Here is a 27,882-nt window from a genome sequence, read left to right on the forward strand (position 1 = left end):
CTCCAAGCACCCTCTAGTTCTGCAGCGGTGTGACATCAAAGGCACGGGCCCGGCACGCCCTGTGGCAAGCCCCGCGGGTGCTCCGCGGCGGGCTCCGCCGCCAGCCTTCCTCACCCGTCACGAATCGCCCCTCCCTGGCACCTGCGAGAGGAGCCCAACTTTGGCCGCCCCCTGGAGGCGGTGATCCCCAGTCAGGAGCAGATCTGGCCCACAGGTCACAGCGGGCACCCGGAGGGGCCTTCCGTCCTCGCTTGCTCGCCCAGGGCATCTCCGAGGCTTGGCTTCGCCCGCACCCCTCTCCTCCGCCGCCGTCAGCATAGCTGCTTTCCATGCCGGTAGCCCCGCCGCCCAACCCTGCCTGCAGACAGGCCTGCCCGGGAGGATGCTTTGCTCCTCGTCCCCCACCTCCTCCTCCAGCTAGTGGTTTGATCCCGCACGCCGCATAATCGGGAAACGGGTGCTAGGAAACCCGGTTACGAGGCGGCGGCTGCGCGGGGGTGGAAGGGAGAGGCAACCCGGAAGCCCTACCGCCGCCAGCCGCTTCCGGGCCAGGTCCGGGCCCGGTCACTACCGGCGGTAGGGGGCGGCCATTTTCCCGAGAAGTGGAGCTGCGGGGCCCTCTTGCTGGCGGCGGCGGCGGCTGACAGGCGAGCACGGCTTCTGCGTCTGGGCTGAGGAGCGGGAGAGGCGCCTGTGGCTGCCGCCGCCGCCGTCCCCGCCGGGAGGATGTTTTCCTTCTCAACCGTGCAGCCTCAGGTGAGGGGACCGGCGGAGCGCACCGGCGCGGGCCCGGTGCAGTGCGCAGTTCGCCTTGCGTGAGACCCCGTCTCCACCGGGCAGCGGTCTGGGGCTCGTTTCGTGTCCGAGTAGAGGTAGTGAGTCTGGGCGGAGGCACTTGGGCGGTTAGGGGAGTTGCGGGCCTCGACTGGAGGAGCCGAGATCCTGGCTGCCACGTTTTTGGGCTTTGGAAGCGTCGCTCGGGTGTGAGCGAACGCCGAGACGAGTCGCGGCGGCACCGAGCGTGGCAGCGGGGCGAGCCACCCGTCGGGGCTACAGCGCCCTGGGACTCTCATCTAAGGAAAAAAGTATAAAGGGAGCGGGGAGAGGAAGGTTCAGAAAAAACTTGTAAAATCCCGAACAAAGTAACCTAGAGATAGTACTTTTTAGTATCTTTTTATATCAGAAGCCGGGGTGGTGATGGTTTATTACGGCTGAAACTAAATTGTGCTGTTCATTGTTAGGGTTCTTGTGTAAACCAAAGAGAAGTAATTAGAAGAGTTGGTGAGGGAAACACCCGCAGTTATTTCTTACGTAGAACAGGCTGACCGCAATCAGGAAGGCATCTTGCATTAGATAATGAGGCTGATGGGACTTGTGGGGTTTATGGACTTGGATCCAAATCAGTGGGCATTAGTATGTGATATTGGTGTTACGCAGTGAGATTTGATGGTCCTTTCCAGATGTCCAGGATGTGTTAATTCCTTTCATTAGTGACAGGGGCATTACTGATGGTATTTTTAGGAATGTGTCACTCCACCTTTTCATGGTGGGTTTTCCTCAAGGAGGAAAGCTTAGTGGGCAAGATGCTGACTTTGACCTGTGGAGGCTTTACAGTTTTACCACAAATTCCCAGAGTTTAATTACAACTTTGAACAATTAATTTGAGGTAGTTTTCATGTATCCCAGCATTGTCTCTTGGTCTTCTGTCTAGGCAAGACAGAGATGGAAGTTCTTGTGGAAGAATTTCGACAGAGACTTAATCAGGTGCAATCAGATACTGTTCCAGCAGCCAGCTGCATCCTAACTCTCCTAGAGATGTGTAATGAGACCAAGGTGTTTTGGGAATGCTGGAATTATTTGTTCCCTATGTTCACAATAGACATAGTCATGTGCCAGGTGAGGAGTCCTGATGTGGTGCACCTGGGCTTCTGTACTCTGATGAGGTGGTGTCACTGAGATGGCAGTAAATTGTCATGATTTAAAGCTATTAAGAGGCAGGCACTGAGCTTTCTGTTCAAGTTGGTTCAAGGGAAAGCAGCACGGTGAGATTTGTTGCTTGGATATCTGTCCAGGGATAATCTAGAAGTCTACCACTACATACAGTACCTCAGTTACCATTCTTTTACCTGTTTATATTGTTTAGAGAATATTCTCTTCTGTGGCTGTGTTGTGAAGTCTTATCAGAACAGTGATCCTTGGTTTGTCTTGATGCACACCAAGACAGGCTGAGTTATTTTAAGTAAATACTTCTTACAAGGAAGAGAATGTCTATGAATGAGAATAACTGTAAACAGGTTTTAAATATTTTGAGAGATGGTATCAACTTGCAGACCTTTCAGTGCAGAAGTCATTTACTATTGGTTTTTCTCTGTCTCTCCCCATATTGCTTGTGTTTCTGGGTTTGGGGCATTTTATTGCTTTTGGGGGGGAAAAAACCCACCTATTTGGAATGTAAGTTAACAGACTGTGATGGGTGATTACAAGGGAAAACTTTACTTTTTTCCCTGAAGTTTTGTATTTTATTTGTATGAAATGATTGTTAGGTTTGTAAAACTTGTCAGAAGAGACTCTTTACTATTCAGTTGTCTGGGTGCAACAGCACAGAGCTAACACTGCAAACAACTGATGAAAAAATTCCTCCAGAATTTTTTGTTGGGTTTGGGGATGTGTGAAGTGTAGTAGCATTTTGGTTCCCTGCTGTTTCACCAAAGAACAGTGTAAGGATTTGCTTATTATTATTTTTGTAAATAAATCTTTCCTTAAGCACAGTTTGAGGGCAATCTTGAAGTCTCCTGAGTGCTGATGATCTGTACCTACTTCTGTTTGAAGTTCTAGTGATTATTTTCTTGAAAATCAGGAAAAGAAGCCTCTTTCTAATTTTTTTTTCCTTCCAAGCTCTGTGGGCTTCCAGTCTGTCATTCATACTTAAACTTTCTTTTTTCTTTAAGTAGAGGCACCAGCTAACACTGATGTTGAAACTAAGTTTGTGCTTTCTAGTTCGAAGTCCTCCGTTAAAAGGCAGCGTACAAGATATGCAATCATAAGTCAGGACTTGGAATGGAGATCTGTTTAAATAGCTAGAAGAAATTTTAATGGTTTTGTTTTTCCCCTCCCCAGGCTACCGTTCCTCTGAGTCACCTTATCAATGCCTTTCATTCACCAAAAAGCTCCACTACTACTGCCAGCACAGCATCTGTACCACCTGTCCAGAGGGACACATCACCAGAACATGAGCCTCAGAAGAGCGAGGTACTACAAACTCTTTGGAAAAAGTGGTGCTTTGCTTTTAAATGAATTAAATCTAAATAATGTCATTTTAATTGAATTTAATAATTGACCTGTTTAATAAAATAACGTGACTAAACAGAATGTTAACACGCAAAATGCAACTTTTAAGACAGAATATCAGTCAGCCAGTGATTTGGCAGTGAGGATTCCACAAAAATACATTATTTTATTAAAAAGAAAAAAAGCTGGTACTTGTCTCAGTACTAATTTGCAAATGAGGGAATTTGTTTTCAGTTTGAACTTCTTTACTTGTGCCCTTTTGTTCATTTATCTTAATTTAGAAAATTTTCAGTCCAAACTCTGAAATGCAGATACTGTACCAAGCCAGAAAGTTAATTCAGTTATTCTTAATAGTTTCCCCCCCCCTAAGGTAATCTTAAGTAACTTTTTGAACTTTTATTTCTATTTCTCAGTCTGTATTTAGTTTAAGAGATCTGGGATTGTCTGACTTGAAAGCTAATCAGTTCAAAGAACTGGTGAACAGGTTGCTTCCTGGCTACTGTGCAGAAAACAAAGTCTCTTCTCAGTGGCACACATCCTACATCTCTGCTGAGTCCTTCTTTGAAAATAAGCATGGTATGTTTCAGAGTAAAGTGCTTATGAGTATTGGTAAGAGTTAGATTATAGAGGTGAATGTGGTTTTCTTTACTTCAAAACTAATCTCTTGTGTCATAGAGAACACATGGTTTAAAAAACACCCTTCAGTGAAAAGAGTTTTAATGTTCCTTGTTGCATACAGGCTCTCTCTAGAGTTGTGCTGTCAACTCTTGGGAATTTTAGAAAATCCAACCCAGGTTATTCAAATTTGTATTTGAAGTTGACTGCTGTTAAACTTGTCTGAGCTCAGCTGTAGTGCAAGTGCACTGTCTCTTAATGATGAACCTCCGCGAGGAATTTCTTCACCAATTTGTTTCACCAAATAGAAGAAACAAGATTTTGCTAATCCAGTGTATCAGTGTCATGAACATCTCTCATTTACATTCCTTTTTTGCTCGAAGCAACATTACCTAAGAACTGCTGACATAAACCAAGAGTGGTTCCTTACAGTTAAAGGTGTTCTGTGGGGATTGGTCTAAAATCCAGAAAGCAAGGCCATTGTAGATGCTCTAGAATGTGTTAGAAAAAGAAGCATGTATCTGACTTCTGAGGTGCTGGCCTTAGAGTATTGCAGCTCGGAGAAAGAGTGTTAAGAATAATAGCTTTGGGCTACTGTTAGAGAAGAAGTATTAAATTGCATTTTGAGGTGAGAGAAAAATATTAGCCCAGAGGCAGCTTCCTGAATGCAAAGAAAGCTGCAAGTCCTTCAAGGCTTTGAGAGGTGAATATGGAAGTTCACCAGACTGGTTGCATTCACAGCTGAGAGGGCAAAGTTATAGGTGTAAAACTGCCACAGGCAAGGGAGATGCTAAATCTTCAAGCACTTCTAGTGTTGGTGATGGTGTTACTATTGATATGTGTCTGCTGTGCATATACTTGTGCATGAAGTGAGGAGAGATTTGTGATTTTTAAACCAATGTGTTCACAGTTATGTTGTATTAGGCTAGCTAGTAGCATTGCAGAATGAAGAGTTAATTTGTTTCCCTCCTTCCCGTAGTTCCTCAGTACTTCTGTTGCTAGCTTGTAAGCTGGTTTTACAATCACATGGCATGAAAAAAATAGTAGGAACTTTCAGGATTCTTTTTTGCTGTCATAGATGTATCTTAGTGATAACTTTCTCAGAATATGTAAAATAAACAAAACATCCCCACATTTTTGTGATGACATTAGCTTCTGAGTTACTGTGGAAGAGAGCCTCAGGTTTTTTCATCTCCTTCCCACATCTCAGATGTTTCTTAAACAATTCTTACCTGCTAAAGGAGGAGAAGTTCTTTGAGCCTTTGGGTACTAAACAACAGACAAATGCTGGTCCTCTTGTCTCGCAGTCTATAGCATGCTAGAAATAGCATCTGCTAAGCACATTTTCACTGTGATGCGAATTTGTTTATTCTTGTTTCTGTATTGCATGGGGACTGTGCAGTTTGAAGTGTTTGCATACATTATACATAGTCTGGTGAGCAATCTGTTCTTTAATGATGGCTCTTCCAACTTTGTGTCCAGTCTAGATAATTTCTAGATAATTTCAAGTCCTGTCCAGTCTAGATAATTTCATTCAGCTCTGTACAGATGTGCAGAGTTCCCTTCCTAGATACAGCTTCAAATTTGAGCTTCTGGCTACCAGCGTTTTTTGAAAGCTCTTAGCAGAAAAAACTCTGCTATATTGCAAAGTTCCTGACATAGCAAATAGTTAAATGTCTTTGTACTGGTTAATTTGGTTAGTTACGGATGCTTAAAAGACCACAGTAAAACAGAATTGATATTTAACAATGAGGAAAGAACCTATGCAATAAGAAGTAATGTTTAGTTGCCTTTTAATATATGATGTGTTTACACTTTGCTATTTCTTTTTACAGGATTCGTGGATGTTTTCAGCACTTTACGCTCATCTTGTTTGTACAGGCAGCATCCTAATCCCCTCCACAATTTCTGTGCAGATGTTCGGTGTTGGCCAGGTATAAACCAGTAAACCACGCTGGTTTTAACCTCTCTAGTATCTTTCTTTACCCTGGGAAAGTATTTTTACTTTTGTCTTGGAGGTGTCATTCAGGAAATGATGGCAAACTTCCAGGAGGAATTTTACATTGATATTAACACTTCTAAATTGTTATTTTTGCATTTCACCAGTATGTTGCCAGAATTAAGGTAGTCAACATGGTGTGGCTATGGAATATTGTTCAAAGATGCTGTTATTTGTGGATCGTATTCTGAAAAGATGATAGCTAGCTGACTACTTCTGAATCAAAAAATATGTTGGATCAAGTATTCAGCCAGATGAACTTTCTAAGGTGTTTGGTAACTGATTTAAACTACTTCTGGATGTATACTGGGTAACAACAGGCCTGCATTAGCAAGATCATAATTAGGAGCTCAAGGAGTTCAGGCTTTGTCCTTTATTCAGTTCTTCTGACGCTACATCTGAATACTGTGTCTGGTTTTGTGTCTCATGGTTGACAGAGAGATGCTGACAAAATGAAGATAGCCCAGTGATGCACCACAAGGAAGGGTTCAGACCTGCAAGCTTTTAATGTACAGAGGAAGCTGAAGGATCTGAGGTTTTAAAGTGATCAGAAGGGAAGGCAGGAAATGATCTAATTCCTACTGGAGCCATATTAGTTACCCTCCTCTTGCATGTCTTGGAGAAGAGGTAACAAGGAAAAGCAAAGGAAATTCTAGCTGTAAAATATTCACAACGAGAATAGCAAAGTCTGGAACAGTGTCTGAAGATGTTGTGCTGTGTTTTCAACACTGAGCTGAAAGAGGTTCAGATTAACTGTCATGTTAAGTTGAATCTGCTGATCAGATATCGAAGTTTAAACCTGTTTAGAGCAGAGGTTTGACTGGATCACCTCTAGAAGTTCTTTCTATTTGGTGCTGTTCCATGATAACAGAAAGCTTCGTTAAAACTGATTGTCTGGTATTGGAGATTATTTTGAAACATAGCAATGAAAGAAGGTGAGTGTTCCTGGCTTCTCTCATCTGTGATCAAACCTCCATTGCAAGGTTTGCAATTCACTTTTTACTGGGGTTATGTTGGGCAGATCATACTCAGTTTAATCACCATAGTCTTTCTTCATGTAGCAGCTTCTGAAATTTCTTGGGCCTCTCTTTTTAAGCAATAGTAATGGATATTTTTCACTTATTTATCATTTCTACTTTCAGTTTACATTCAATCACGGAACTTTAAGACTTTGAGATCAAGAGCAAGACGTCTGCAGTCATCATCTGAACAATTTACAGAAACAAGAAGTTCACTTTCATCGCTTTTGAAGGTAAATATACGTAATACTGTGAAGCTGTTTTGGGCTTATTCAGGCCATATCTTTATCTTGAATAAAACTTCAGAGTTTACCAAGGGTGTTTTGTTTCACTAGCTTGAAAAATGTCTTAATTCTAGAACTTGAGCTCATAACATCGTCTCAGTTTTCTTACTAACACACAGATTTATTTCATATGTCACCAACATAAAAATTACTTGAAAGTTTTGGGAGAGTAGTTTGAGAGTATAAAAATGGTTTTAAACTCTAGAAATCATATTCTGGTTTTGTGGCTTTGTTAAAAGTAGCTTGGAGTCAAAAGTAGGTAAGGTAGTCGTGTATCAAAACTTAGTGTATACTAACACTGCTGTGGAACATATTTTAGGGCTTTATCCTCAGGAAGCGGAGATTTGATGTTGAAAACTTGGATACATTAATGAAAACTAAAAACATCCCAGAGGCACACCAGGATGCTTTTAAAACTGGTTTTGCAGAAGGCTTTTTGAAAGCACAAGTATTCCTGCAAAAAACACTTGGTAAGTTGTTTTAGGTCCTGTGCCTTGTCTTTGCATTCCAAAAGTTGTTTATTTAAGCCCATATTAGAACTTTGTTGTTTTCTTTTACAGATTCCTTAAGAAGATCACGTTTGCTTTCTTTTTTTCTCTTTGTTCTCTGCTTTTATCTTGCTATATATTCATCATTTTTACCTGGGAAAGGTTCCTTTTCTGATGCTGGTAAGTTAACTTTTCTTTTCCCTCGTGCTGTTTCACTTGTGTTGTTCCATCCAGCATAGTTAGCACAAACTGTGTGTGTTTTCACATGATTGTTTTAGGATAGCATTCCAATCTACTAATGAAAGAGGCTGTTATGGAGCCTCTGGTTAACCAAAGCTGGCTATGGAGCCAAGCAGATTAAAACTCAAACTGTTTACCTATTATTTGTCATTGAATTTAGCAGATGTGTTATTTAGATCAGCAGTAGGCAAAATGGTTTAATTTATAGTTATCTATGTATCTCTGTCTATATAAATATCCTCAGTATAAAAATTACATATGATATATAGTAGTACAGTTCCATTACTATAGTATTAGTTTCATGTATTACATTATAAGTAAATATAAATATAGTATCACATAATACTGTATTCTTTATTGTAGTGACAGACTAGTTTATGGTGACTAAGTGTTTGAGTGGCTAAATTGTCGTCTTGAGAAATCTATTGGAGAATGTGAAAATGATCAAAAGCTGAGCTGAAACAAATGGAGAATTTCAGTGTCATACTAAGTTATGACCTGAGAGAGAGCTTCTGGATTTTTGTACCTGATTTGGATGCAGGGCTTTCTCTGCTCCAATGAGTAAAAAGTGCTTACTTCACGGAATTAATTGCAGATATTTTAAAGGTTGGGGTTTTTTTAAAAGTAACTGTTGTTCTTGCTGGACACTTGCAAATGGAAACATGCCCTTTTAAAAGGGCAGGGGTAAAGTTAGTAGCTTAATGGTATGCCTTCAAGTGCAGAGTTTACTCTTGGAATGCAGTGACTGCATGTGTGAACTTGTGTAAATTTGTTGTTCATCATCTGCTGTTTGCTATTAGTACGCTTTCGAACATCGAGTATCTTTGATGCAGCAGTTGACCCCATCCAGCTGAAAAATGTCACCTTTGAACATGTAAAAGGGGTAAGTCTGAGTCCTTGCTTAGCTGGTCACTGTGAGCCTGAAGAATGTCATCTCTCTTCACGAAAGTTCTTTGTATGAAACAAAGCTACCCAAAAATCAAGGAGGGTTTTAACCGCTCTTCTGTTCTGTGTCTTCTTCTTGACTCTCACTTTTAAAGTCTAGAATAGCAAAGGGCAGGCCATGAGTGTTACTCTGTTTATTGCAGACATTGGCCAGTACAAGAAAATGGTAATGCCATTTGATTGTTTCTCTCTTAGTGCCATCTCTTTTGGTTATCTGATACTGGGACCTGAGAGAGATTCTCAGAAAGAAGTGGGCATGTCACTCTGATGGGATAGCTCTATTTTATTCCATTCATCTGCTCTTTGTCTGTCAATGGGCAAATGAGGACTTTGTCCTTCTCCTTCCCCTTGGACAAATAAAATTAATCACTTTTTAACTAATTAGACTAATATCTTGATGTAGGTTTTTTGATTCTGTATTTATCTTGTTAGTCAGGTCTGGTCTTGAACTGTTCACTTATTCCTTCAGCATTGTTTGCTTCACTATTTACTGATTTATATGAACAGTTCCAGCATGTAGCTTGAAACTCATGGACACTTGGTATCCACACATCCTGTAGTATGCTGTTATCTCCTTTCTGTTGTGTGTGTTTAATCAATAGTCAGTTAGAGACTTAGTCTCTAATAGAAAACACCTACCAAAAAAATGTCGTGTTTTATAAATGCTTAATGTATTTTGTGACATGTTTTTAATGTGTAGGTTGAAGAAGCTAAACAAGAATTGCAGGAAGTTGTGGAATTTCTGAAAAACCCACATAAATTTACTGTACTGGGAGGCAAACTTCCAAAAGGTAAGAATCATTGTTTTAGCAGAAGTGAAAATTGTGCATGGCTGTGGCTGTCTTTGTCAGCTTCAGTTTATACTGAATGACTGATTTACAGGCCCCGCTTTTGGGTATTTCTTTGCCTTTAGGGAATCAAAAAGTGTATGACCAAATTGGGCTTAAATACTGCTGCTGTATTTAGTTTGTATCTTGCAAAAATAGTGAGATAATGTTAGATGGAGGTGGTGGATTTCCTTATTTAAAATATCTGAGGAACAAAGGAACCTTCAAGAATTGCAAAAGCTTCTTTCATAAAGGACACGCTTTAATGAGGTCCTTGGGTGTGGAGGAGCAGAGGTTAACGTGGTTATGTTGCATGCTTCCTGTCTGTCTTTCAGTTCTCCATATGTAATGAGTAGTCATTACTGCCTGGCCCACGAGAGAAGAAGCCACCTCCTTGGGGGTGTTCAAAGTCAGGCTGGATGAGGCCTTGAGCAGCCAAGTCTAATTGAGAGGTGTCCCTGCCCATGACAGGAGGTTGGAGTAGATTGTATCTAAGGTCTCTTCCAACCTAAGCTGCTCTATGAAGCAAAGACACCTGGGTGTATCTTAGATTTGGTAGAAAATCAACAATTTGAATTGAAGTAATTATGTTAGGTCAACAATAATATCAGAGGTAATGAGCTGTGACAGTGCAGAGGGCTATATATTGCAGGCAAAAAGCCTTCCAGAAATCAAACCTGTGCTTGTAAATGTTAACAGCCTCATTTATGGGGTTAAGAATTGGTATTTTTTAAAGTCCCAAGGCAACCTTTCAGAAATGAGGTACTGAACTATAAAAACTCTGCTTTGTCACTGCCATGTATCATAGTATTAAAACATATACTGATAAAGTTCTGTATAATTGATGTTAATGCTTTTTTTGAGTAGAACTTTATGTAGCCCAGAGATTTTTGGGTCTTGAACACTTACCCAAGGTAATGCAAAAATGTCTAAAAAAGAAGCACATGAATATGCTGGTGTTAGACAAAACTTGCTGTGCCTTCCTTAGCTTTTAGTTTAATATACAGCAACTTCTTATCTCATAAGACAGAGATATTTATGTGACTGAACTCTTAAAAGGCCTTTTTTTCTTTGCTGTGACTTCTCCAGCACCTTGTAGTCCTTGCTAGCTGCCTTAGTTCAGAAACAAATGTTTTCCTTTAAAGGGATGATTAAGCTTGATTAGAGCAGGCCAGGTGAATCTGTAGTACATAAACTGAACAAGTCTGTTTCCTGTTAGTGCTTTACAGAGTTTCATTACTTGAAATGATTCACTCCAAGTTCCACTTTCAAAAACAGCAAGGAAACTGTCAGTTTGTGGAAGGTACTGTTAGGGGTTGAGTTCACTGCTAAACCCAGCAGTGTTTTTGTAGAATACTCCTATAAAAAGCCTTTCAGAAATCAAAACTGTGTTTGTGTTAGCACAAACACTTACAGAGCTAAGAACTGATACTTCTTTGAAGTCCCAAGTAAACCACCTTAGTCTGAGAAGTCTTCTGTTGCTTTGGTAGTCTCACAGATCTTGTTGCTTAAATAGAGATCATAGTGTACCTACATCTGTTACAGGAAGCTTCTTCAGACAGCAAGTAGCAAGTGGGTTGTTAACAGCATTTTGAAACATGGTGCTCAAAAGCAGCAGTACCTATGTAAGACGACTGGGGGGGATTATCATTTGGGCTTCTTTTGTTTGTCTTTTTAGGTATTCTGTTAGTTGGGCCACCTGGTACTGGTAAAACTCTTCTTGCACGGGCTGTAGCCGGTGAAGCTGATGTTCCATTTTATTACGCCTCTGGATCAGAGTTTGATGAGATGTTTGTTGGTGTAGGAGCGAGCCGCATCCGAAGCCTGTTCAGTAAGTGAAAGATCTGTGCTTTTGAAGTCTTCTCACATGCCAGATGAAGTGTTGAGTGTTGTCTGCAAGTTTTGATGAGGTACTGTTCTGGTTACTGGAAAGCAGTAGTGTATGAGGCTAGTAAATACATCTTTAATTGTGTAGGCAGAACTCTGTGACCATCAGTTAGCTGCAGAATCTTGTGAGTTGTCAGGCACAATTACAACAAATTGCCACTGATGTTACAGCACTCCCAGAGAGAATAGAAGTAATTTGATTAGAAATGTCATGCTCTGTAAACTAAATGGAACATTCTAAATGATAATTTGCTTACTGCTGTATGTAAGTTTGAATGAAATTGTAAATTTAAGATGAAAAATAGTGTTAACCTGCTCAATTATGTCCCTCATTTTTTATATATTTTTTAAATGCTCTGAAGTAGAGGTTTATGGCAGCACAGTGCAGCACTAAGCTGGGATTTCCTTACTCACACCCATCAACAGGCCCCGAATAAAAGGCATTGTAATGAAGTTCATAGCATCAATGTTTAGGTTGTTAACTTTGACAGGAGTGTGGCCAGCGGGTCAAGAGAGGTGATTCTTCCCCTTTGCTCTGCTCTTGTGAGATCCCCACCTTGAGTACTGCATCCAGTTCTGGTGTCCCCATCATAAGAACAATGCAGAGCTGTTAGAGCTAGTCCAGATGAATGCCACAAAGATGATCCAAGGGCTGGAACACTTCTGTTATGAGCTTAGGCTGAGGGAGCTGGGGTTGTTCAGCCTGGAGAAGGCTCCAGGGGGATCTTAGGACTGCCTTCCAGTACCTGAAAGGATTTACATGAAGGCTGGAGAGGGGTTTTTCATAAGGGTTCTAGTGACAAGGGGGAATGGTTTTAACCTGAGGAAGAGTAGAGTTAGACTGGATCTTAGGAAGTTCCTCAGTGTGAGAGTGATGAGACTCTGAAACAGCCTCCTTTGACAACCTGTAGATGTCCCCTCCCAGGAGGTGCTCAAGGCTGGGTTGGATGAGTTGTCCCTGTCCATGGCAGGGAGGTTGGAGTAGATGATCTCTAAGGTCCCTTTCAACCTAAGACGTTCTAAGATTCTCTGAAGAGGCTTTCTGTTTTCAGTATGCAAATGAATATTATCAGGGGAGAGAGGAGACCAACTTCTCTCTTAAATGGAAGATCACTAGTGTCAGGCATATACAGTGAATAAAGGAGTTCATGTTTGTAGAAGAAATGTGACTGGCTTCACCTGGAAGGGATGCAAACTATAATGCATTATACCTTAAAACATGTATTTTTTCCTGAGGACTGCTGAAGTTTAGGTGACTGATCAGGACAGTTCTGGTGTCTAATAGTACACTTCAGTATTTCTATTACTTTTGGATTATAGAATCCTAAATGACAGACACTGTTGCTGGGTGTGACTGAAGTGTCCTTTTGCTGCTTTTCTTCTGACAGGGGAAGCCAAAGCAAATGCTCCCTGTGTTATATTTATTGATGAGTTGGACTCTGTCGGTGGGAAGAGAATTGAATCTCCAATGCATCCCTATTCAAGACAGACCATTAATCAACTTCTTGCTGAAATGGATGGGTAAATACGTGGATCTTGAGGGCACAAAAGGGGCTTGACTGACTGGTATTTTGAATACTTGGGTGTTGGGTTTTTTTTCCCTTTTCTTTGACAGCTTTTATTTTATTTTAGTTTTACATAATACTTTTAAGGATATAAATTTAAAATGCTTTTATGACTTTCTGGTGCTGCCAGCAGTGGAATTAATGACCTTACTGTAAATAACAGAGAAGCTTTTAAGTTGTAGCAGCACAATAGCTGCAGAATTTTTTGCATTTCTCAGGGTTTGTTTTTTAGGCTGACTCTATATCTACAGGAAGAAGCTTGACTCTGAAATCAGGGCATATCTTTAACCACTTACTGAGTTAAATGTAGTCATTCTTGGATCACATGTTGGGGTTTGATAACATGTTTTTAACTGGCTAGTTGAGGTCTTCCAAAATAAGTAGTTATTGACAGACGGTGGTGTAAATTCTGTCTCAAAAATTCTGTTTCTCGCCTTTTCTTCATTACAGCTTTAAGCCTAATGAAGGAGTTGTTATTATTGGTGCAACAAACTTCCCTGAGGCATTAGATAAGTGAGTATCATGTATTGATTATTTTTATAGAGCATGTATTAAAAAAAAGCCCAAATCCCAGAAGATCAACAACATTGCTTGTAATAATCTTCAGGTATTACAGTGCTGGACCTCTTTAAAGAGATGTTTATTGACCAGTTTTTAGCATTTAAAAGGTTGTTGAGTAAAATACGGAGAAATAAATTCCATGCTGCTCTATGAATCAAAAAGTTTTGGAAGTTTTTGTACTTAAATTGACCAGTTGCATGCCTTGTTCACAATGCACAACTTTAAACCCTTTCAGATGGGTTAGTGATAAACATATTTCACCTGTCTTTTTACAAGCAGCAAAATGCATTCTTTGCATCTGTGCAACAGACCTAGATGTCCTCAGAAATCTCAGATAGGCTTTTGTTCCTCATGTATGTTGGTAGCAGTTTACTGCAGCATTTTTAAGTCAATGTCTTAAACTCTTTTTTTTTTGTTTGTTTTCCTTAGTGCTTTGATACGTCCTGGTCGCTTCGATATGCAAGTTACTGTTCCCAAGCCTGATGTAAGAGGTCGTACAGAAATCCTGAAGTGGTACCTTAATAAAATAAAGTATGATCCATGTGAGTAAATACTTCACTGCTGGATCAGCCTGCTCATGGATCAGTCCTTTCTTCCATCAGCAGTTGTGGTTTACTGTGTTCCTCAGTAAAGAACACAGAAATTGTCTAGAATGCAGTGTTCTGACAGTGTTCCGAAGCAACGTTTGTGTCTAGTCCCCACAGCTCATAGTGCTTTAAGAATTAGGCTTCGTTTCTTCTAAAGCTGCAATTTATTTAATGTGCTCTTTTTAGTAGAATCTGATTCTTGCTTAGTATTCATTTGTTTATTGGTATTTCCTCCTGATACAAGCCTTTTCAGGAGCGTTATGGGCACTACTGACAAGCTTGCTTGTGTTTCCCCACAGCTGTTGATCCAGAAATAATTGCCCGAGGCACAGTAGGATTTTCTGGAGCAGAGCTTGAGAATCTTGTAAATCAAGCTGCCTTAAAGGCAGCTGTGGATGGAAAAGATATGGTAACCATGAAAGAGCTGGAGTTCTCCAAGGACAAAATTCTAATGGGTAGGATTTTATAATAAAGACATACAGATGTGGTACAGTACAAAGGGCTTTTCTTGTGTGATTAGAACTCTACAGGAAGAAAAGGTTTCTGCACTGATGTTCTGGTTTGCGCTTTTTTTTTTTCTTTGTTTTTTTTGTTGTTGTTTCTAAAATCAGTAAGTCTCTTGTTAGTTAATTCTGAAGAGAACCTTTTGAGACCAGAGAGTAGTATGTACATCTAGTGTGGAATACATTCTGTGAAACTTGGTACTTTTCCAAAGCAAACCCACACAGACTTAATTTCTCACCATTCCCGTAGGAAAGCAGAGAATAACCAGACACCTGAAGCTTCTGTTTAACTAACTTGTCACATGTGATGCAACCAGCTGAGACATACACACTAAAAATGGGAGGACAAAAATGGAATTTTCTGATACTCAGGCTGCATTTTAAATCTGTTCCTTTCTAGGCAGTGCGTGGGTAGATTATTTGGAGGCGCATTTTAGACATTAAAACACTACTCGTAAACATTTTGCATTTAATCAGTGTCACTTAATTCTGCTTGCATGTTGCTCCTCAGCTACTTTGTGCTCTGTTTGAGTGATGTAGTGTGTGGATTGTGGTGGTCAGCTGCACAAAAACTTTGATGTTCCTCTGTTTAAGGACCTGAACGTAGAAGTGTAGAAATTGATGAGAAAAACAAAACCATCACTGCCTACCATGAATCTGGCCACGCTATCATTGCCTATTACACTAAGGATGCAATGCCAATCAACAAGGCCACTATCATGACACGAGGAACAACACTGGGACACGTGAGTATTCCTAGAATTTTGTGTTGGTTTGGCATTGTTGGGGAGTTAGCCAACAGTGCTATTTGTGGCAGTTCTGTTAATGCATGTTGTATGTTGACATGGTTGTGAGCAGTCTCTTTGAAAACTCTGCTGTCTTCTCTGTGTGACAGAAAGCTTTTTGCCTTCACTGGGAAATAAAACAGCAGATGCTGGAGTAATAGTTCACATACACAAGGCACAAGGAAAGACATGTAAATATGTGTGGTTCTCCTGCAGTTAAAATAGCAGCCAGCAGCAAAACTTTGAAGACTGTCTGAGGACTGGAAAGCAGAAGCATTGCTCTACTGTGCTTTTAACACAGCCAGCCTTTATCAAGTTGTTCTTTGTCCAGTGTGACTTTATCTAAACCTAATTGCTTACCTACTTTGTTTCTAGTATAGATGCACCTAAACTTTTCTGCTCTGCCTTTTACTGCCAAGCAATTGAACAGAAAAATAATTTCTATTAGGTCTGGTTTTGCTGAACTGTATCCAAGTTAAGATGTTCAGTTAAATAAAACCATTAGCCTGAATCCTCTAGGCAAGTTGGTCTGTGTCCAGTACAAGAAATGGATAGAATAGGTTGTTCTTTCTTCTGGTGGTAGGTTTAAGTTGTCAGATTGGATGATGCCTTGAGTGACCTAGTCTAGTGGAAGGTGCCCTTGCCCATGGCAGGAGAGTTGGAACTAGATGATCTTTTATGGTCCCTTCCAGCTTAAACCATTCTATGAATATGAATTGTAATGTTGTCTGCATGGCCTGTAGGGGTCCATTTCAGCTGGTAGACTAAGTGTCTCCAGGCACACTTGATGAATGCGTAGAAGAGGCCCAGAGCATTCAAACTGTTGCATAAAAACCTTCATATCTGCTTTGGATATAAATAAGAATACTTTTCAGGTTATTTCAGTGTTCTGGGTTCATTTACCTGACCATAGGCTGTATCTTACAGGTATCTTTGCTCCCAGAAAATGACCGATGGAGTGAAACTAGGTCCCAATTGCTTGCCCAGATGGATGTCTGTATGGGAGGAAGAGTAGCAGAAGAGCTCATATTTGGGAGTGATCACATCACAACAGGTCAGCTGATGGGGTAGTTAGACCAACTTTTGATCTAAGTTTGTGGACTGGCATGTTTAACTTGCTTTCAATAACCTAATTTAAATCTCTTTGCTGTGTAGGTGCTTCCAGTGATTTTGACAATGCCACTAAAATTGCAAAACTGATGGTGACTAGATTTGGAATGAGCGAGAAGGTAGAGTCCTCAGTCCTTAAATACTGATGTGGTGCAAAGCAATGTTCTGTGCTGTAACCAAGTGCCTGTCTGGCTGGCTGAGCACAGGAGGCTAAGTAGTTCTGGCACAGGAAGAATAAGCCTTTTGACTGTCCCTGCTATGGAGGACTCAGCTGGGAAACCTGTATATTTGACAACTTAATTTTGGAATTGAGGATAATTTGGAGTTTGGGGGGTGACAGCATTGCCTTTTCTAGACTTCTGAGAAATTTATTAGTTATCTTTATTACTCAGTAAGTGTTGGTGTTCTAGGGATTTTATTTTTTTGAAATTAGAAAACCACCTGAGACTCTGTTCTGTGACCTGTTGCAAAAGAAGCCTGCAGTGACTACAAAGCTGATGAGCAGACTTCTTGTTTTGCTTCCTTTGCAAGCACTTCAGCAAATGTTTGATTAATGATTTCACTTGTTTGTACCTAGGAGCAATAGGTGATGAACTCTTACAGTGTTTTGTGTGTATTAATGGAGCAGTGGCAAGATAAAGCTGTTGTTTTGTTGTTGTTGTTTAGCTTGGTGTTATGACCTATACTGATACGGGGAAAGTTAGCCCTGAAACTCAATCTGCAATTGAGCAGGAAGTACGATCACTTCTGCGGGTAAGATTCTCTCCCCCTCTACTCTGCTTCCTTTATTTTGGGATGACTTTGGCCATCAGCTTACTTGATTATTCAGTTTGGTAATGCACACTGGTGAGAATGCACAGGGGATAAAAGTATCCCCAAGCATTTAATGTACCTGCAACTTTGAATCTCTGCATATCCAAACTGTATTTGTGATTGTTATGCTTAACTAGTAAGAAACAAGGCAGCGGTGTTGGGGTCTTGAGTAACACTTCAACGCTTCTTCTGACAGTTGGTCAGGATTTGTGTTTTGCCTACTCAATTCATAGGGGACCAAAAAAAAAAGTATGGCTGTAAATTGTTTTAGAGCAGGCCTGAATGTTTTGTGTTACTCCCCCATTTCTTAACTTGCAGCTAAATCATTTTGTACAGAATGACAGGAGGGGCCATATCTCTTCAGAGCCGCCTTGTCCAGTATCCTGTTCCTGGCTGGGATCAGCATCCCGGGCTTAGGGGGATTTGTAACATTTGATATTCACAGAATTTCCACATCCCTGTTGTGGCAATCTGAAATAGTGCAGCACAGGCAGAAGAATTATTTATGTTGTAACACTCGAATGAGGAACACTTTGTAGCTGTTTTGGAACTGACTTGGTCCATGTAAGAACCACCTGTGTAGAACTGAAAGTTAAATTGAAGCTTGTCACACCGGCAACCTGCATCTGGCCACACCAACTGGTAACTTGCTGAGTAGCTTTCTAAAAGCACATAATAATTCAACAGTTCTGGAAGCTTTTGCAAACTCCACTCTTTAAAGAACATTCCTTCAGTGCTGCAGCACTGCAAAGGGAGAATCAAATACAGCTCATTGAATCAGCAGCATTTCAAATCTAGTGAGCCTTTTCCAAGTCATATGTGAAAAGACTAAGGGTTGTCTGTTTGTTTCAAGCTGTATTTACCTCACAACAAATTTTAAAGGGGAATCTTGATGTTGTTCATGTTCTGAAGTCTTAAAATTTCCTTCCACCTTTTTTTTTTTTTTCAAATTAGGACTCTTATGAGCGAGCAAAGAACATCCTGAAGACTCATGCAAAAGAACACAAGAATTTAGCAGAAGCTTTATTGAAATACGAGACTTTGGATGCCAAAGAAATCCAAATTGTTCTGGAGGGAAAAAAACTAGAAGTAAGATGATAATTTCTGGGTGCAGTAACTGATAATGGAAAGAATGTACATCTAGCAATGCAGTAGTCTTACGCAGCATAGCCTTTTTTTCCCCTTCCTAATGTGAGTATGGCATTAGTGACACTTCAATATGATTCTGTCTCCTGTGAGCTTCTGTTATTTATCTCTTTGTTGTGTCTCATCAGACACATGAAATAAAGCAAGTTCCTCATCCTCTGCTCCCTATACTTTTCCCACAAGAAGTTACTCAGAAGGAAAAATCTCAGGGTTGAATTCAGCATTTTGGTTCAGTCACATATTTTGAAGCTGAGAAAAAAAAGATGGCTGGTGTGTTCTGGCATTGCTTCCTGGGTCATGCTGCTGTGTGCTTGAAGTGGTACCCCAGCATATGTGCTGTGGAGAGTGACAGAGTGATTTGTGAAGCACTTGTGTGTAGTCTAACTAATGCTCAGACTCTGAAGCTAGGGATAACTTTTAAAAGACTTCTTCTTTAGACATGTAACAGAACAGCTCCAAGAACTGGGTGGCCACACAGCACTTCTCCACTAAAGGGGAGTTGTGGGAGCTCCATGCTAGACAAAACCATTAGTGACTGTGTTCTCAGTGCTCTTGGGGTTAAAATACACACATGTATCGCTAGGAGATAAATCTTCATGCAAAAGCAACAGGCTAAACATGCCTAAGCCTCTTTGGACCATGTTTTGGGTCGAACTGTGGCAGAGATCTTGAGAAATATTTGTGACCTCTAATTGCTGCTGCCAGGATTCTTAGATGTTTGTTTTCTGACTGCAGTAGATGGCAGACAGTGCTTTGATGGCAGTGCTTTTACACTGCTGGAGATTCTACAGCCCTAGTTACTACTGCGTATGAGTTTTTCATAATCCAACAGGTAATTTCTCCCCAAAAGGCAATACTGCTCACTAAAGAGGAGCTCAGAAAATGGTTGAAGCATGTGTTGTTTCAAATAACATTCCCAGTTCTGTTCTGTGTAGAAGTAGGGGAAATAAAACCTTTTCTTTCAGCCCTTACAGAAAACTCTGAAAATTCTAAGCTAAGGAAAGGGTTTTGAAAACTAAAGCAGTTTCAAAGCAAATGGAAGTTACTGCTAGCCAGTGTTCTTCTGATCTCATGGAGCTGGCCTGTTAGAATATCACAGCTTGATCATAAACTTTCTGCATAATTAAATGTAAATTCCTGGGGCTATGAACTTGTGTTGCAGAAAGGGCCTTTACTAGTGTGCTGCTGTTGAAGGTGATCACCCTTGGGGTTCAAACAGTTGGGCTGGTGCCAGTCAGTGTGATTGGCAGTTGGTAGCAACAGTTACAGCTAGAGTAGCATAGTGGTTTAGAGCTTTCTGAGTGTAATGCTTGATTATAACCTCCTTTTTAAGGAAGAGCACATGAATTATTTTTTTTTCCTTTCAAATCCAAGATAAACTTTCTCTTTGCCTGTTTTTGTCAGCTTCCTAGAGTGCCATCCCAGTGCATCGTGGGAGCACTTACAAATGTTCTAAACCAGTATACCAAATGCCTAGGCTGACTAGTCCCATGTATTTTAGGAATATGCCAGCAGAAGCAGAAATATGCTGCATGTTTGGCATCTGGTCTTGGAGTAATAAAGGTTCATTTTAATTATGCATATTGGGGTTTCTTTTTTTTTCCTTCACTGTTAATTGCTACACACTGTAATACCATGTTCCCTACAGTGTAAATTGAGGTGTACAAACAGACTTGTAAATAAATTTAAGAATGATGGCAAAGTGGCACTTTCTGTAATTAAAGTGCTAGGGAATGTTCTCCTTAGAATACAGACCTTTTGTCAATTGCTGCTGCAGTAGCCTGTCCTGGAGCAGGCTCCTTGTAGGACCCATGGAGCTCACACTGGAGCAGGCTTGCTAGCAGGACTTGAGACCCTGCTGGGGTAGTTCATTCCTGAAAGATACACCTTATAGAGGGACCTATGCTGGAGCAGTTTGTGAAGTCCTCTGGAGGAGAAAGGAATGTCAGAGAGAGGTGTGAGGAACTGACCACAGCCCCCACTCTCTGCCCTCACTCTGCCACTGGCAGGGAGGAGGTAGAGAAAAGTGGGAGTAAAGTTAAGCCTAGGAAGAAGGGTACCTTGTGCTACATTAGAAGCCTACAAAGAGTTTGTCTCCTGAAGGTTTACAATTCACTTCAGTCTGAGGCAGTTCTCATTTCTTCTAATCGTGCTGTAAAACCTCTAGGTTTGAGCCTACTGTGGGAAAATTGTCTTTGGGCTTAGAGCTGAGTTACTGCATTAAGGTAAATGGGCAGGAAATGCCAACTTGTGGGAGTTCTTCCCTCCAGTGTAGATTGCCTAACAAACCTGTAATGTGGTCCATTAAGCTGATGCCATGGTCAGTGTTCAAAACAACTTTAATGCATTCAGCAAACAAGTCACAAAAAAAGGATTAACCAGCAGCAGAGTCAAGCACATAGGCATAAGAAATACAAATCCATTCCTGTGTGTTCTCATTCCTCCTGTTATTTTTCTTACCTGGATTTTCTGAAGCCTTTCTTCTCTGTTGCCTTTATAATTTTTTGTCCCTCACTTTCTTTGTTTTACATTCCCTGGAAGCCGCTGCTTTTTAATCTACATACAATAAATACATATATTACATATAACTTAGGCACAGAGACACTCTTTATCATTTCTTTAACTAAGCTCAAACTTTTTAGAGTGGGTTATAAGGGGTGATCTGCCAAAGCTTCCAAAGAAGGTTAAAAACACTGGAATAAAAACAAGACCATGAAGAGCCCCAAACAAAATAACAAGGAACATGATCTTGAAAAATGTCCTAAAGATGTAGGTTTTGGCTGCAGCCAGGACAACGACTCCCAGGATCGTAGAAACTGCACCTTGTAATACTGGGTAACCCAGCAGGGACAGAGCTTCGATTGCCCTTCTGTTGGCCGAGGACTCTCCGCTGCTCACAAAGGCATAGGAAATGTGAGCAGAGAAATCTACTGAAAACCCAATACAAATGACCAAGTTGATCATGGATATGGAGTCTAGATTGACACTCCAAAAGGTCATGAAGCCAGCCACACCGACTATGACAGAAGCTATAGCAAAAGTCACCCACAGGCAACACAAGGGGCTGGGAATGAGCAAAAGGGAGACAAGGAGCATTGCCCCAGCAGCAACCACGATGTTCTGAATGGTGTTCTGCACTATGACCAGGTACTGATCGTAGTAGATGAACGCTGGGTGGTACACCAGTAATGGCACACTGCACTGCCTGGCTGTCTCTCTTAACTCATGGAGAAGGTTCTTCTCATCAACAGCTGAGGTCACATTCACTGTCTGGATGAAGAAACGAGAAGCTTTGATTTCATCCTGAGTCCTGTTAATGTCCCACTTAAAACTGGGAAAGTAGTGGAACAGCTTATCTAAGTTATCAAGGAAAAGAGTCTTATTGTTTAGATCTACTGAAATAGCTCCTCCTATGACTGTGTACACTCTCAGCCATGACTCTGAGAGGTTCTTATCTACATATGAAATGCCCTCTAATTCCTGGGTGCAGTTCTCAATGCCAAGGCGAACGGTCTCATTCCAGTAATCTACACTTTGAGTAATGACAACCATGACCCTGGGGCCATATTCTGAGAAGTATTCTTCATTGTCATCATAGAATGGACCAACGTACGAGTTGTCACTGGCCAGATTCCGAAGATCGATGCCTTCCCTGATCTGCGTGCACCCATAAATGCTGCCAGCCAGATACGCTACGTAGAGCAGCACCACAAGTGCCTTGATCCATTTGTTGGTGAAGAAAGGGCCATAGTACTTCTTAAAGAATATGCTCATTGGATGCTCGCTTTCTGGCTGAGATGAGTGCCCAGAACAGTTGCCTAGGCAGCAAGCGTTGTACAGGCAGGACTCAGCCTGACCTTCACCTCCTCCCACGGGCATGCAAGTCAGCCAGTGCCGGTTTCCTTGCTCCCTTTTGTGGTTTAACACAAGGATTGCCCCAAAGAAGGTCATGGTATAGATATAGCAGAAGACAAAAGCAGTGCCTGTGTAAAGGCAAAATGACCTCACGGAGGGAAAAGCAGTCCAGGTGCCAATGAAGAAGGCCAAAACATCAGTGAGAGTGGTGATGGTGACAGAAAGTGCTGCTTCTGAGTAAGTCTCAGCCAGCAGAGACTTAACGTTGGATTTCTCTTTTCTCCTTGAGCTTTGTTCCCAGGCAGCAATCATGATGAACATGTCATCAACGCCAACTCCTGCAAGAGGAGACAAAGTTAAGGCTGCACTGCAACTGCCAGCTTCCACTAACACTCAACAGAAGCACAAAATCAATCATGTTTATTTCTGAATAAAATGAGTCTGGGAACATTGCTCTAGTGCTGATGCAAGGGAAGCAGGCACAGAAAAAGAGATCCTTTGCATGTGGCTGAATTTATTACACTTGAGAGACCCCTGGTGCCCTGATGGGTTGTTGACCCCTCACCTTCCTCTGCTGAAGGACTGAGCACACCTAGCCCATCTCTGACAAGTGTGCTGTAGCTGCTCTCCAGGTGTCCAGTGGTGCAGGTTACAGAGATCGAAATACACTGCTTACTCTGATGCTCAAGAGTGAATGAAGAGCCAATGTGCTTGTCTCAGCCCTGCTCTAGGGATTTTAACCACAGACCTTTCAGTATTTGGCCAGTGTGACTCTCTCAAGGGCTCTTCTATTCCCTGGAAGTTAAGTTGCATCAAAAGGGAAAGCAAGACTGTGTGAACAGAGGAGCAAGCACGGCTGATAGAGCTGAGCCTAAAAGAACAGCAGAAATCACTACTGACTGCCCAGAGGGACATGCACAGATGAATTAAGCAGCAGGTCAGAAGGTGCTGCAGGACAGCAGCAAGCCAAGCTGCTTCTGGAAAGCAGGCAGGATTCACAGCAGTTCATCCCATCTAATGATGATTGGCTTCAATGCATTGCTCTAATCTAAGGAAGAGTGAAGTGTGCATGTTCTCTACCAAGTATCTGCAGAGACTGGCTCGAGCCCTTTCCTGAGGATACAAAAGGGTCCTTCTGAAATGCAGACACTCTGCAATTGATGAGCAAACAAAACAAACAGAAAATGCATTTGAATTATGTGTGCCCTAAGGAGCATTTGCATTAGGCATCTAGTATGACACAGAGCCTCTACCCACCTGCAAGTTCCACATGCTTCCTTGGCATGAGACTAAGAAAACATCACATGAATTTATCCCATATGAGATGAGAGAAGGACTTTAAAAGCAGCAATTTACTTGCAGCAACATCATCTAATGGGATCTGAAAGTCTAGCACTGGCTGTCAGCAGCCTGTGCAAATGTGATGCAATGACATCAACTTCTCTGAGGTTTGGGCGAGCTGTGTGCACATCTGGTCCATCACTTCAGGTGCACAGTACATAGTCATTGTAGTGCAGAGGCAAGTTCACCCCTTTGCAAATGAGGTGCATTTCTTACTTGCAGTTACAGACAGTCCTGCACATTACCTAAGTATTCAGGCCCAATGTTATCAGAGCAAGCACTACATTCTACAAGGACTACAGGTGACTTCCCCTCACTGCAGGATGGACCTGCCCATAAACTTACGCTCACATAACATAAGATCAACACCATCAGCTTGTAACTCCACTTTGGTTTTGTATCAGACTCCAAGTCCTCTACTTACCCAGAATGAGAAACGGTGCAGTTGCTACAGTGACCACAAAGGGTACTCCACAGAAGAGCAACAATCCAAAGCTGCTCAATACAGCAAAACCAGCAGAAAGCACTCCACAGCATGCAAGCCAGACATTATTTCTTATACAGCTCGACCTGAAAACATTGTAAGGAAGATTTTAGCCACATGTCAAATATGTCACTAAGGTATTTGTCACAAGAAATCCACAGGCACTAACCACAGCCTGTCTGGGAAGAGAACTCTTGATGAAGGCTTCTGTTAGGACAGCTCCCAGGTGTCAGCACTGGGCAAGGCTCCTCTCTATAGGAGGTGCCAAAGACAATCTTCCTGCAGGCCATTTCTATACATAAAGATAAGTGCTGACCCTCAAATCAGTGACAAGAGCTGGGGAAATTAAGATGCATGAGCTCTGTCAGTGAGGGGCTAGATTTAGGGTGACCCCCAAAATGATAAATGTTTAGAAGCTCTTTCCTTTCACACAGGTTCTTGGTGGAGCTTATCAGTGTGGAAGCATCTCTCAGGCAGTGAGCAGCATGCAGAGCAGCTTTCTCAGCAGATTGGGTACTAGCCACTTGCCAAGGTGCCCTCAAGATCTGGCTCAAGTATTTTCTATGAAATATTCCCAGTGGGAGATTTCAAACCACACTGAAAAGGTAAAAAGTTGCCTCTTCCCCAGTTTTCCACATTTTCCAGGCTGTAGCCCATTTCTGAACTTTAGGAGAACCTCTAACCCCCAAGGCAAGAAGCATGTGTTGGTGGAGCTGCCCTTTGACTGTATGCCAAACAGCTGTATCCAGAAATTGGACAGCCTTAATGGATACAGTGCTTGAGGCAGGCACTAAACCAGTAAGCCCATCCCTCAAGTAGAACTTTCTTTCACAAGCCCAAATACAGCTATAAGGGTGACAAATGTACAATGGTGACCTTCCACCAGCAGAGAGAAAGGACAGGTTAAGTTCTCTGCAGACAGCAGGGAAGGCTCAGACTCTACTAGCAAGCGGAATACCTAAAGCTGTACCTGGATTTGCAGTAAATTATGAAGCTAGAGCTCATTCACCTGTACCTTAACTGAGCAGGTAGCAGAAAAAAGGTGCAAACAGAGCTCAACATCTTGTTCCACCTCCTCCTCCCTCCTCTGCTTCCTTCCTCTTTGTAACTTATCTTTAATCAGTAGGTTGTGGGCAGGATGAGGACAGAAGCTATGAAAGAAGCAACAGCATCACTTATTCCTTCCCTCCCCCCCATAAATGAGGACTTCTCTGATTTTGTTGCATCTTTCTGGTGATGTCCCCACTGGGTCTGCCAAGATGAGCTGTAAGTTTTAATCAAGGAAAGTGCTTGTGCAGGATTCTGCTGCTGCCAGGCTGGCCCCTTCCTGCATATGGGAACACAGAACCCTTTCAACCTTCCAGGTCTTTCCTTTGGCACAGTGTATGTTGGTGCCAAAGTTACAGCACCCTGGGCCTCTTGAAAAGACATAAAGTGGAGAGTTGTTTCAGTGGTTTAAATAGTTCAGGATTTTAGTGAAGCAGGGACTACAGAAATGGCTGATGGCTTTGGAGGACAGACAATGGATACTGGCCTTCAAGTGTGCAGTCTGAACTGAGCACTCACTCAGGTGTTTGTGGGGCAGGGACCACGAACCCCATGTAAGCCGCTGGGAAACAGGCACAAGCAGGAGAGAAGCGGCAAAGGATTGACCGTGCCTGCTGCCAAATGTCACGAGAAGTCTGCAGCTTCAAGAAAGACCTCACTTGACAAGAGCAGAAATCAGTTCAGACAAGGTAAAGAAGGGTGGAGGTCACTCCTCCTTGATCCATCCCTTAGAAGAAGGCACTTTACCTTAGGCAAGAGACGATGGAAAAGGTTATTGTCAAGAAATACGTCACGGAGAAGAGTGGGATCACGCTCTTGGTATTTCCCTCAAACTCCTGCTGCCTGGACAGCGAGGTAAAGTAAGTCACCTGTGATTAAAACAGCAAGGAAAGAAAAGATGAAGCACTTGTAGCTTTTCCCTGGTCTCTATCCAGATGCAGAGGCAACGCTGAGCATCACATCGGCACTGGCACATCCCCGTGGCCCTCACACCCTGCAGAACGCCCCAGCCTGGTCTCTCCTCCAGCTCCTTTCCCGGCCGGCGACGCGGCAGCCCGAGCAGCCCGGGTCTCGGTCCCCGCAGCTGCTTACCTGAATGGCGGTGAACTTCATCCCCGCCAGCTTTGATGGGAAGTCCTGCAGGAACCTTTCCAGCCACCGCCGGCTCTCCGCCGCCTCGGGGCCGTCCTCTTGCAGGTAATACATCAGCTTCAGGGCCCGCGCCGACACCACCCGCCCGCCGGCGTCCGTGCTCACACCGCCCAGCGCGGTGCCCAGGAAGGAGGCCCCGATGCCGGGGTAGGGGAGGTTCTGCGGGGCGGGCGCCGTCGCGTTGGCGGGGCGCGGTAGCAGCGGGTTGGGGCTGCTGCAGTCGCCGTCGGTGGCATTGCGGGCGCAGAGGCGCTCGTAGTCGCTGTCTGTCACCGCCGCGTTCAGCTTCAGCACCTCGTCCCAGGCCTCCTGGTCCAGGACAGAGTGCCCGTCCAGCGCCACGGCGATGAGGGCGGCGTAGGCTCCCTCGGTGGGTAGCCGTGCGGCAGAGAAGCCCTGCGAGTCGTTGGTGGGGAAGTATTGCTGCACGAAGTCGCGGTCGGCCTTGGCGGGACCCTCCGTCGGTGTGAACTGTTGCTCGATATCGTTCGCTTGCCGTTGCGGCAGGAAGATGAAGCCGGCGCCCAGCCCGCCCGACAGCAGCAGCGGCAGCAGTACGAAGGGCCAGGGGCAGGCGGCCACGCTGCTCCCCAGCCCTTCGAAGAGCCGCCTCAGCGGCCGCTCCACACAGTTGGTGTTGCGGCCGGAGCAGCGCTCCGTCTGGCTGTACGACTCCTCCATGGGCGAGGGGGGCGGGCACGGACTGCTGCTGCCAGCCGCACAATGCACAGCTCTTGCTGCGCCGAAGGAGAGCCGCCCTTAGGCCAGAACCAGCGTTTTACCGTTGTGCGCCCAGAACTAGCGCTTTAAAAGTTGTGGGGCCGGAGCCGCCCCGTGGTGCAGGCGGTTGTGCCCTCCCCCGCGCTGACTCACTGGGGCTTCCGCCGCCTCGCCCGGCAGGCAGGCGGGGAGGCAGTTCCCGTCGCCACTGGCCCTCATCCCCCGCCCCGGGCTCGGGCCCCCGACAGGCAGCTGCCCGCCGCGCCCGGCCCCCCCACCCCGCGCTCGGCTCCCCCCGCGCCCGCTTTGGCCCCGGGGGTGTCTTGTCCCGCCGCGGTGCCGCTACAGTTCCCTGCCTGTTGAGCGCTGCCTGGAGCCCGGTTGTGCTGCTGTGTTGGCTGGTCCCCTCTGCCGGGAATGGCCCTGCTCCTACACATCCTCCTTCTGACCTTATCGTCTCTCGTGCTTTCCGGGAATCCGCTGCTGTCATGACTTCATCACTAAGGATTATTCTTCTCTCCGGGAGCCAAACATGGAAACTGGTGGTGTACGGCTTGCGGTGTTTGCCCTCCGGCTAAACAGGTTTACAAAAGAAGGGGAGTAAGAGCTGAAGAAGTAAAA

At 43.2% G+C, this 27,882-nt stretch overlaps 2 protein-coding genes across 2 annotated transcripts; one reads left to right on the forward strand and one right to left on the reverse strand.

Moving 5' to 3' along the window:
• The first annotated feature begins 553 nt into the window (after positions 1 to 553).
• Positions 554 to 20,143, forward strand: YME1L1 (YME1 like 1 ATPase). The gene is made up of 19 exons (XM_054171225.1): positions 554 to 756; positions 3,118 to 3,249; positions 3,702 to 3,864; positions 5,739 to 5,837; positions 7,045 to 7,154; positions 7,525 to 7,675; positions 7,766 to 7,873; positions 8,734 to 8,816; positions 9,579 to 9,669; positions 11,384 to 11,536; positions 12,981 to 13,113; positions 13,608 to 13,670; positions 14,148 to 14,260; positions 14,605 to 14,760; positions 15,403 to 15,554; positions 16,521 to 16,647; positions 16,749 to 16,822; positions 17,370 to 17,456; positions 18,471 to 20,143. Exons 1-19 carry the CDS (start codon positions 727 to 729, stop codon positions 18,612 to 18,614), a joined length of 2,169 nt encoding a protein of 722 aa, XP_054027200.1. The 5' UTR covers positions 554 to 726; the 3' UTR covers positions 18,615 to 20,143.
• Positions 20,144 to 21,251: 1,108 nt separating this feature from the next.
• On the reverse strand, positions 21,252 to 27,222 carry LOC104298527 (patched domain-containing protein 3). Its single transcript, XM_054171170.1, is given in 4 exon segments — positions 21,252 to 22,855; positions 24,283 to 24,428; positions 26,137 to 26,258; positions 26,482 to 27,222. Coding segments are annotated over 4 exon segments (2,613 nt in total).
• Between the last annotated feature and the right edge of the window lie 660 nt (positions 27,223 to 27,882).

This window comes from Dryobates pubescens, chromosome 21 (genome assembly GCF_014839835.1).
Source record: "Dryobates pubescens isolate bDryPub1 chromosome 21, bDryPub1.pri, whole genome shotgun sequence".
In the NCBI taxonomy this organism is placed as follows: Eukaryota; Metazoa; Chordata; class Aves; order Piciformes; family Picidae; genus Dryobates; species Dryobates pubescens.